The sequence below is a fragment of the Gymnodraco acuticeps genome, unplaced genomic scaffold (genome assembly GCF_902827175.1).
Source record: "Gymnodraco acuticeps unplaced genomic scaffold, fGymAcu1.1, whole genome shotgun sequence".
In the NCBI taxonomy this organism is placed as follows: domain Eukaryota; kingdom Metazoa; phylum Chordata; class Actinopteri; order Perciformes; family Bathydraconidae; genus Gymnodraco; species Gymnodraco acuticeps.
In genome coordinates, this window is record NW_022990940.1 from 3,949,105 (window position 1) to 3,961,002 (window position 11,898).

Below are 11,898 nucleotides of genomic sequence, written 5' to 3' on the forward strand. Positions count from 1 at the left end.
ATCGGTCATTTGCTCAAAATGAGAGTAATGCTACTTTGCATTGAGTGACAGACTAATTACTGTATACAAACATTATCTGAAGCCAAAGGTGTTTCATGGTTTACTTGTTGGATGCAGATGGGCGTGCTGTGGAGGCAGACCCTCACCACATCATCATCGAGGACCCTGACGGTTCCTGCACGCTGATCTTGGACAACATGAGCGCAGATGATTCTGGACAGTACATGTGCTTTGCCACAAGCTCAGCCGGCAATGCCAGCACTCTCGGCAAGGTCACTGTCCAGGGTAAGGGATTTATCACGGAAAATATCAGTCACACGGTGCTTCACCAAAATTGAAGTGAAGCTTATTTATATTTAGTAGATCATGTTATTGAAACGTGTATTATATTTGGATATATTTCTTGCAGTGCCTCCTCGCTTTGTGAATACAATGAGGAATGCTACATTTGTTGCTGGTGAGGACACTCAGTTCACCTGTGTCATACAGAGCGCCCCCAACCCCAAGATCAGGTTTGAAATCTTCAGAATATTCAAAGTAAATTCAAAAGGTCCCTTGTAACATCTGTTGCCTTGTGTGTGTTAACCTTTATTTCTCCTCTCTACCTGTGTTATCCGTGAAGATGGTTCAAGGACAGCAGGCTTCTGACTGACCAGCAGAAGTATCAGACCTACAGCGAGCTCCGCAGTGGGGTTCTGGTTTTGGTCATCAAAAACCTGACAGAGAGAGACCTGGGACACTACGAGTGCGAGGTTGGTTGGCATAAAAATAGCAAACTTGCAAGAAAACCATGTGATATTCAAACTGATAGATATAGGGAAAGTATAAACATTGCCTCTATGCAAACATTCTGTTGACTCTTAGCCAGTTGATAAACAACCAACAGGCATTTAAGATTAACAATATATGTTCTGCTTTTGCCAGTTGTCCAACCGTCTGGGCAATGCTAAGTGTTCTGCTGATTTGGCTCCTCCCTCTGCTGTGGCCCGCTCTTCTGAACAGGCCATCACTATTGAAGGTAAGGACACTGACTACATCCTCACACCCGGAGCTGGAGCAAAACATGGTTTTCATGCGGGTTTAAAGACATAATCAGTTGATGTAACTTATACTTTAAGAGTATTGTACCTATGTTGTTAAACTAATCTATTCTGTTTCCTCCCATAGTCACTGAGCAGGAGACGAGAATACCAAGGAAAACCATCATCATGTGAGTGTGAACCACATACAAATTATTTTGTGCCTTACATGTCTCTTGCCTAGATCTGATCTGATCATCTGTGCTTTACATGTCCTTTTAAATATAAAACCAAATTAAACCTAGACTATAAAAGGTTTCATAACTAACTGTGGGATAATTTGTCACCATCAAGAATGTTCAGGGATGATTGTTTCAGGACAGATTATCCTCTGCAGTTGCTCTTTTAGAGATACAGATGCACTGAATGTTTTATTCTTGGCCTTGCTGTTTAGATATTGCTTGCTAAGAGATAGAATGCTTTTAGAGCTCTGCTGTATGTCTATCTGCTTCTGTAGGTGTGTGCATTGCGGTGTAGTATTTAAAGCCTGAGTGCAGGGGATTCTCTCACAATGATGATAGAAAGGATGGGCTGTCTTCACCAGGGTGCTGTCTCCTTAAACCGGCAACTGTATTGCTGATGCTTATGGGAAGTGCTTACTAGTTCTTGGAGTCAGCCTATCCTAGTTAGATTCATATCTCATGTTCACTCTAACTGGTTGCTTTTGTCTCTTCTACAAATTATTTTAATGTCTGTCTTGAAATGTAAACACAGCTCTGGCAACCTTTAAATGGCTTGCTTACTCTGCAACACTGAGCATTCGTGTTTAATGTTTACTCCCTTTTTAAATGTGTTCAGGTCCATGTAAGCCCTCCACCTCTTTGTCTTGCGCTCTAAAATGTTGTTTCTCTTCTCCAGTGAGGAGACTATAACCACTGTGGTGAAGAACCCACGTATGAGGCGACACAAGTCCCCCGGCTTGACTCTTGCTGGAGCCCACCGCTCCGAGACTTCCACCCCAGAGCCCCCCACAGCCAGGCCGAAGAGGATGTCCACTCAGAGAAAGACCACCATCCCCACCCTCTATGTTACTCAACACGAAGGCGCTGAAGCCAGAGCCATGGAGAGCAGGTGGGTGGAGGTCGAGGAGGTCATCGAGTATAAAGTCAATAAATCTCCCAGGGTGTCGAGGAGGAGAGGCGTCTCCCCGGCAACGTCTGAACGCTCATCGACTCCTTTAAGAGCCAAGAGGTCTCCACCTGAGAGAAACCCCAACACCAACAACTCCAACAACAAGCTGCTGGAGCAGGCTCAGCTGCAGGGAGACGTCAGCAGCTCTCCGCTCTCCTGGGAGGAAGAGGAGGGGAGCGTTTCCCCGGATGCTGTCTCTGGAGACCCCCATGAGCTCTCATCCATCCTCACTCAAGCAGGAGAGGACAGCGAGGACATGGACGATGATCAAACTGTCATCTTTGAGCCCGATGATGAAGATGATAACTCTCTCGGTAAGCAAGAGCCTAAGATCCTGACACAAGGAGGCCGTGTTCTGACTCTGGAAGACTTGGAGGATTACGTGCCAGAAGAAGGTGAAAACTACGGCTCTACCAGCACCCCCGCTGCTGAGAAGCCCTGCGAGATCTCGGTGCTGCAGAGGGAGATCGGTGGCTCCGCGGTGGGACAGCCGGTGCTCCTCAACGTGGGCCGGCCGGGCGTGGGGCCGAGGCAGAGGAGCGGCTTCTTCGGCCGCTTCAGGGAGCATCTCTCCAGCAGCCTCTTCACACCTGCGGCCCCCCCAGCCAGCGGAGCCCGGTCCAGGACGGAAAGACACGTCCCCATCCAAGTGAGCCACGCTAAGCTGGAGGTGAAGCCTTCGTACTGCTCCGAGGTGCAGCGGGTCGAGGGCGGGCAGCAAAGCTTTAAAACCAAAGTGTCAACTCAGACCTATGGCTACACTTCAGTGGGCAACCCTGTCACTCTGCAAATAAGTGATAACCTTTATCAGAACCAGTAGAAGCAAACAGTTTTAATTTGGTACCACACACCCTCTTAGTCTTAAATGGGGACATTTCTACGTACATGGTGATAAGACATATCCTAAAGAATATTAGCTGCATATAACAAACCATTCCATTTGGACGTTGCCTAGAAAGAAAGAAGACTCATCTTCTTGAGTCTTTTTCTCGACAAATGGCTAGAGTCAGATGGTCTCTTTAGACTAGGCGAATAAGAAAATGTCACTGTAAGCATGTTTCAACCCAAACTGCTTTGTTACACCTGCATATTCACTCATGCAGTATGCGTTGTATAACATGGTGGGGAGACAGAAAAGGAAATTAAGGTTTGACTGACTTTTGCTGAGTTACATTTTATTTTACAAAAATACATAATGTTCACTCAAACCCAGCTTCGAGTACGGGCGGATCATGAGACAAATGGGCACCACCACCTGTCCTAAATACGAGCAAGACACTCCATTTAGCCTATTATTTTAAGGGTAAATAAAAAGCCTCTAGTTGTATCTCTTTGTAGTTGTTTTGTGTATTTACGTGGTCATGTAGTGTCTCTTTTTTTTGTCTTTGTATGATTTTATGTCTTTTTGTAGTTTCAATCTACTTTGTAATTGTTTTGGTCTTTTTGTTATATCTTTCTTTTGTTGTTTTGACACTTATTGAGCTTGCTTTGAGTCTCTTGGTGGTCATTTTGTCTCTATGTTGTTGTCTTGCCCTTTGACAAAATGGTGTTAGTCTGTTCTCTCTTTGTAGTGGATTTACTTCACTTGGTGGTAGGCCCGTACTAAACATCCATGCCTTCATGAAATCATGATCCTTGACCCACCAATATCTACTGATCCAGACATTATCCCTTGTGATGACTCCTGCTATATACACAAACAGATACATTATATTAAGGTATATAGATTTGATTTCAGTTTTACTTTTGTACCTTTCGAAAATGTTGCCTTTTGCACTCACACAGTGCCTTAGATTCCTGGAGTTAACGTCTACTAGTGAGGCCAGTCTCTCGTTCAGTATTGCTATAAGTATATTTAAATGTGCAACACTGATGATCTGCTATTTACAACCGAACTGTGTCGACCGTTTTGCTCCATGGACTGTTTAAGTTTAATCAAATGTGCTGTCAAGTGAGTCAGTGTGGCAAAGTCACACATACGCTCTACTTTGGTTGTTTGTGCCTTAATTGTTGGTGAGCAGCTTCTTCAAATATGGCATTTATACATGAACATCTATTTGATGGTGAACCTGTTTCACATCCGATCTCTGTGTTTGACTACACTCATGTCATTTACTATAGCGCGAGACATATGTTTCTATCAATAAGTGAATGGTGATTTTTTTTGTGCCTCTTAATGCAGTGCCATTACCTGTCATTTTACAGATATAACAGGGACATTCATATGTGGGTGACAGATATTTAGATGAGTGACTGCATGTATTTGTCTTTGCAAAGCACACGTGTTTATCTAGAGTAACAAAAGCTGTAATGATGTATTTGATTGAGAGAAAATGTTTATGCAAAGTACTTGAGCTCACATAATTTACTACCTTGCCAATTTAAAAAATGACTAGAAAACAGGAACTTAAAGATGTGTGGTGTTTGCGTTGTTTCTTAAAGGTATTCTAGAAAGTTACAAGTATAATATTATGTATTAATGGACTAACAGATTGTAATGCTTATACTGTACATGTGTAGTTTTTTGAAAGATGTTTGAATATTCAGTGTTAATAAATATATGTATTGCAAATAATAGCCATGGCCAGTTTCTTTCACAATAAATAGCACACAACATTTACGTTTCAACGGAACTAAAAACGTAAGTATACGTAAAATGAATACTGAAGTAATTTGGATTATTGGAATCTTTGGAAAAAACATACCAAACTACAGATGGTTCATCAGGTTGTCCCCAGGTTCTCTAAATAGTAGAAGTTGAGAAATACTATTACTTTTTTTTTTCAACATAGGCTACATACTATTACTTTTTTTCCTATTTATCGACATACCATACTACATAACTGGTGTTATGTTTATGGTGTCATTTTAAAGTTTAAAATGACACCATAGACATAACACCAGTTATGTAGTATGGTATGGTATAGTAGGCCTACTTGACTTTAACATTTAAAGTCAAGTACCTGCCTTTAGAACAGTGCTTCTCAAAGTGTGGTCCGCGGACCACTGGTGGTCCGTGAGCGCCCCCTAGTGGTCCGTGAGTATATTGGTAAAATGTCACATTTGAAATAAATACATTTAAGTTTTCCGCACTCTCGCGGGAATATCGCCGCAATGGAGCGAGCTTAAGTTTCATATATAGGTATATAGCCCAGATAAACACCTTCATCACACATGTGGCCACTTGTTTGTACCATTTTCAAGCGATTTGTAAAAAACGATGTGTTTTTGGATATTTGTGGAGTTAGGTGGTCCGCGAGTGTTTTTTTATTGGTTAAGTGGTCCTTGGTATGAAAAAGTTTGAGAAACACTGCTTTAGAACAATGGGTTTACCTGTTACAGTGATAGACAGTGACGTGAATGGCAGCCGCTGCTGGCTGCTTTGTGACCAAAAACAAATGTGGACAGCCAGGGCCGGCCCTGACCAATTTGCTGCCCTAGGCAAGATTTTAGCTGGCGCCAAATGCAGACACTTACACTTACTATGACTCGTGCGTGCACGGTTGTGGCATGACCACCAAAACAGAAAGATATGGACACAAGGGTTGCGTTCCGATAATCCAAAATCAGCTCCTAAATTCTAACCCTATCTCCTATTCCTTGACCTCTGAGTGAAACGTCATGGGGTTAAGGCAGGGGTGCCCAACCTTTTTTTAACCGAGAGCTACTTTTAAAGTTGCCAGTCTGCCGAGATCTACCAGTCCAAATAGAGAGGCGTAGTTACTGACAGCCTACTACCAGGTAAATACACACTTCTACTTGTATAAAACTGAACTTTGTACGATTAATACTTCATAAAATACTGCAGATCCTTTATCTTACCTCTTTCTAATCTACACACATACAAGTATTTAACTGAAGCTACACAACAGTGTTGTTGATACAGAGTTGGAGTTTATTCACACGTCACACTACAGTGGGTAATGTTTTCAAGAAACATTGAACAGTGCTGCCACATATGACACAGGGAAAAAGAAAAGACTCTGAACCCTTTCTTTGCCATTATATAAAAATAGTGTTGCTACAAAAGTATAAATTAGGCTTATTAATAACTCAGATCTGAAGCTACACAGGAATCTGCTGCCAAAGTGCAATAAAAAAGACAACATTAATAGAATCAAACCCTTTTTTTGTTGCATTTTAGTAGATTATAAAAATAAATGCCTTTAAAATAGGATGCCAGCAACACTAGTTTCTTAACCTGAATTGATAATAGACTATAATCAATTTAAGTTTGCATTCTTATACTATTTTGTACAATAATTATAATGAATAAGTTCAAACAAACTAAAACTTACAGCTGATTAATAACGGTATCTAACTTGAGTTTTTATTATATCAAAAACCTGTTGAAATGCTACTGTTATTTTTTACTGTCCCCCAAAAGCGCGTCGGCAGCCTCCAGGAATGCTTCTTTCACAACTTCGCCGTCTTTGAAAGACTTCATGTGTTTCTCAAGAACGTGACTGACACGATAAGATGCTATGGTAGCAGCCTTGCTCTTGTTGTTGGGCCGGGTGAAAATGGACTGCTGTGCATTTAGCTGTCCTTTCCGTCTCGTAGCGTTTGTGCACTGTTTTGAAATGCCGCTCCTAAATTAGAAAATTACCCTTCTTCGATAAAGCCACGCTCGCATTGCAGATGAGACAGATGGACTTTGAATTGGAATAGATACAACAATAATCATCCTCCCACTCGGAGTGAAAATTATATATTTTGGGCTTTTTTGCTTCTGCCATAATTGCGGCCCTGTGTGTGTGCGGACTGTCACTCCTGTTGACACGGACACGTTGGACAACGTCAGCGAAATAGTGCACTGCCCACTGCCGACCAGCCACGCCCCGACACAGGGTCTAGCCGGCCAATCACAAAGCTTTGATGCGTTCAAGTGCATTATTCTGGCACGGGAAGATTATGTTATAGGACATTAACGATAAAACAGAATATTGTTGTTCTATTTTTAGACAGATCTCGCGATCGACTGGGAATCTCCCCGCGATCGACCGGTCGATCGCGATCGACTGGTTGGGCACCCCTGGGTTAAGGGATAGTGGATAGGAGAATTCAAAAGGACTTAGGAGAAGAGACTGCGGTACTTTAGAGAATCCGAATGCACTTTCACTATCCGACGTGTTTATGATGCGCCAGCGGACGTCATGAATGTGCGTCTGCTGCTGTGGGGAAACTATGGAAACTAGTTTTCTATACAGCGGACTACAACATGGATGTTTAATAAGAACGAGGGACTACTGTAAACTCATCTAGAGACTCTGCACCGTGCTCTGATGCTATTGCTTTATGCTTTATGAACGTGGACAACAGAGAAACATATTCTTCATGACCAAAGTTGGAATTGAAATAAAAAGGAAAGTGAAACTTATGCTCGTCACCCTCTCCCTCCGGTCCACATTAATACAAATGATCCCAATACGTATGATTGTATGAACTATGAAAATATCTTAAAATCAATACAAATGTATTTATTATAGACGTTAGTCCTTAACATCTATCACTGTGTATATCACCATTCAAACATCTTTTAAAAGTTGAACAAACTCCACACAGCTCAGTAAAGACTGTGAGATGTTGACTTTATTTGATCATTTCAGTAAAAACTAACGTTCATATTTCTCTTTGATTATAATACTGATGAACGTTCAAAACAAAGCACTTTGGCAACTTACCACATACGTTTTAAAATGCTTAATAAGCACCGTAACTTTCATGATATAATTTCTCGGTCATAGTTGGTTGTTTCCGTGAACTGCCGACTGTTGAGTGACGGCAAATGCTGCGGCTGCAAGGCATTGTGGGGCAGCATTTTCTCCTCTCCTTTCGGTTAGGGAGGTCCAGTGGTTCCTAAGCTAAAGGAGGTTATAAAGGAAGTTTGAAACCTCCTTTCCTTTCATTTGGAGAATTGGAACGGCACTTATCATGGCTGCCACTGAGGGACTTCCGGGTCATTTCACTTGGTTAGGAAGGTTCCTAAGCTAAATGGACTATTGGAACGCAACCAAGATGTGTGCAACTGTATTTAGTTTCCTATCCATTTGAACATGATTTAAGTGGGGGGGGACCTCACCTCCTCTAGGGGGGTCCGGGGGCATGCACCCCAGGGAAGACTTTTTATTTTTTTATATTGAAGATAAAAGCATCAATCTGGTGCACTTTGAGAGCAACATTAGGAAATCTATGGATACATCTCTCAACACCCATATGAAACAGAACTGTAAGTAGATTTTCTTTTTCTTTATGGTTATTTTACAAATCACTCCCCTTTCAAACTGTATTCTTGTTTATTAATAACAACTTTTTTTGTACTGTTCAAACGACAAATATTATTACTACAGCATCCAATGATATCAGTGTTTTCGGTTTATTTGATTTAAAGGGGACCTATCATGCAAAATGCACCTTTGTACGTCTTGTATACATGAATATGTGTCCCCCCCGGTGTGTCACGGAACTCACCAAACTGTGTCAGAAAACACAACCCTCTCTCTTTTCCTCCATACCCAAAATCTGTAAAAACGGGGCTTTAACGGATCTGATATGACTGATACAGATTTGAAAATAGTCTGACGTCAGTGACGAGGAGCACCGCCTATATGGCCAACTCTCCACCAATCAGGGGAATGAGAGGTTGCCGTAGCATGGTAACAGCATGGTAACATGACGCTCGTAACTCTGCCCCCTCCTTTGCAGGGGGGCGTGGTCAGCTGCAGCATGCAAAGACAGGGGTGGAGTAGAGCAAAATGAGGCATGGCTAAAATGCATGATCTGTTTGGTATTTTGAAAAAGAAAACGTATAAATATACCTTATATAGGTATGGCCCTACAATATATTATTCAAATATAGCATGATAGGTCTCCTTTAAGATGGTCTAATCTTACCAATTTGTGAATTAAGTGCGCTTTACTGTTTAAAATATCTATGTTTTTGTTTAATAACTACCTATATTTACATATAACATGGATCCCCGTTAGCTAACTAAAAACGTAACACTTTAAATCTATTTTTGTTGTATTTCAAAAAGTTGTATTTTTTTAATTGAATTGAATGAGGTTATGAACCTTTCTTGGCCTGTAAAGTAAGAAGCCAAGTGTTTTACATTTGTTTTTCTTCAGATGACCAAAATGTGTCGTGAGACAAAAATCCTTATATTTGCATAAAATCTTGAAAACATAAAATCATAAAACATAAACTCTTGAAAAGTTGTGTCTACTTTTGTTCAGTTCAATGCTTTTACTCTGATTTATAATTTTAAAAAAGCACTTGAAAAAAAAAAGTATGTTTAACAACAACCGACAGATAAACCTAACATGCTTTTAGCAGTTTTATTAAAGCTTAAGGTGTTGCTGTGGCCTTACAGACCCATGCGCAAACACTCGGAGCAGGGTTTTAGAAGAAGCCCTTGAACCGGGGTCTTCTCCTTCTTCTTCTTGGAGTTCAGACTCTGAAGGTCCGTCAGCTGGGACTTCAAGGAGGATTCTGCTTTCTGCCACTCTTGCTCTTTCGCCTGCAGATGGTTTTTCAGCCAGTCTGTGCTTTGAAGCAGGGTGGATTTCTCCTCTTGCCACACTTGCTCCCGCTCCTGCAGATTCCTTTCAAGCCTCAGTGAGGCCTGAAGGAGGGTCGACTTACAGCTCTTCCACTTCTGCTCTTTCTTTCGCAGATTGTGCGACATGTTTGTTGAGTCCTGACGGAGGGTTGGCCTGTTCCCTTGCCACTTGAACCACTTCTTCTTCTCCTTCTTTTTGAGGGTTTGGCACTCAATCTGAGACTTTAAGTAGCTCTCTGTTTCCTGCCACTCCTCCTTCTCCATCTGCTGATTATATTTCAGCCTTTCTTTGTCCCGCAGGACGGTCAACCTGTCCTCCTCCAAGTGGATGCAATTACGCTCCATCTTCTGCACAGCCTCGCTCAGATTGTCCACAAGCTTTTTATTTGCCTGCTGCTGCTCCTCGAGCTGAGTCTCGTAGGAAGTCTTTGTTTTCCCAAACTCCTCCATCAGCTGTTCAAAGACATGATCCCATTCAAGATGTTCTTCTGCTTTTAGCTGAAGCAAAGACACAAAGGTCTTTTTTTCCGATGCATGCATCTCTAGCTGGGCAAGATGGATGACATGGGATACCTCCAGCTTTGCAGTGAGAACAATGTTCTCCTCCTGCCACTGGAGAGTCCTGATCTTCAGCTCCTGCTGAGCCTCATTTAGAGCGCCCATGAGCGTACTAGTTTGTGCTTCCAGTTGAGCGAGACAGGTCGTTTTCGATTTCTCTGTCTCCTGGAGATCAGTGATCTCTCGCTGGAATCAGAGGCGCTCAGTCTGCAGGATATCTTCCACCTTTTTCAGGGCTGCTGTGGTCTTCTTGGTCTCTGCTCTCTCAAATTCGAGATTGCTCTCAAACTCCAACTCCAGGTTGGTTTTTGACTAACAGAAATTAAGGGTCCTCCTCAGTAGAGTTGAAATCAATCAATTCCATATTTGTTTCGTGCTGGAACTGAATGTTTTAACTGCTATGTCTGTTTTTCTGTCTTCTCTTTGAAAGGCTGGTTGTCAAATGTGACCAAAGTGGCTGATGGAATGCACCTCCCTGTAGTCCGGGGTTCTGGACTTCTGGACTGCACACACACACGATTTAAACGCAGACTTCTGTTCCTCCATGTTTCGTTGTTATCGTTTCACTGAGCGGACCCGCCCCTTTTCTTTTTAAAACGCTCCCTTTTTTGGTCCATCTGCGGCGGTAGGTTTTGTGCGCTGTGATGATTCGGCTGTACCTTTAGTAATGAATATGAAATGTTGTGAGGAAATCTTTCCACCAATAATTCCAATAAGTAATCCAAAATGTATTCACTTCAGGTTTACGAAAGTAACTGTCAGATTACTCGTTTTTCAAATGTAACGCGAGCTGAATACAGTTGGCCTACTTGATTTGTGTATTCTGTACGTAACGCTGTTATACGTATTCAGTTACAACCCAACCCTGCACACACACACCACTGCACACCGGTGCTACACACCGCTGCAGACTCTCTGCACGTAGGAGCCGCGGTGCTGCAGCTCCTGATCGGAGCAGAGACACACGTTCACTAAGCGGAAAAACTATATCCTGTCACAGAGATCTGCTATTTTAAAGTAAAGTCAACACATATCGACCCTAAATAAAGTCTATATTAAGAACGAGAGATGTTTTAACATATGGCTTAAACAAATGAGCGAGGGTGATGACGCCAGAGCATCGTCCTATGTGCCGGGCTGAGCCCCGGCCCAATTTAACCCCTGGCTGAAGCCTACCCCAGCCATACTCTGACCGCAAATACCTCATTCCTTCCGTCTACTTAGATCCGAAATGCTTCTCGTTTTGCGCTGTCCCCCCGTTCAAATGAAATTGCAGCCAATCATATTTCCACGCTTGCGCCAGGGGGGGGAGGGGTTACAAAGCTCGCGTCTTGTGCTGCATTCACTTGCAATCGGACAATAGATATGTATCTCATAAACTTTTCTTTCAAAACAAAGCTGCCAGCTGGGGTGCCAAGGCATTTTTCTGAGGTGGCAGCTTCCACCCCGTAGAACCGCCACTGGTTATCGGTATTTGTTAGGTGTGCCTATTCTTACCACACATTCCCTTTTTACAAACACTCATTTATATGTAGCCTACAGAAAACAGATTGTTTATATATCTGGTC

At 42.3% G+C, this 11,898-nt stretch overlaps 1 protein-coding gene across 1 annotated transcript in view; it reads left to right on the forward strand.

The window, feature by feature from the left end:
- The window catches only part of LOC117558384 (obscurin-like), a 64,445-nt gene extending 59,658 nt beyond the window's left edge, over positions 1 to 4,787 (forward strand). The window contains 6 exon segments of the mRNA XM_034234555.1: positions 118 to 285; positions 410 to 512; positions 623 to 752; positions 925 to 1,018; positions 1,168 to 1,210; positions 1,938 to 4,787. Coding sequence (XP_034090446.1) covers positions 118 to 285; positions 410 to 512; positions 623 to 752; positions 925 to 1,018; positions 1,168 to 1,210; positions 1,938 to 3,030 — 1,631 coding nt within the window. The 3' untranslated portion in view covers positions 3,031 to 4,787.
- Positions 4,788 to 11,898: the final 7,111 nt, after the last annotated feature.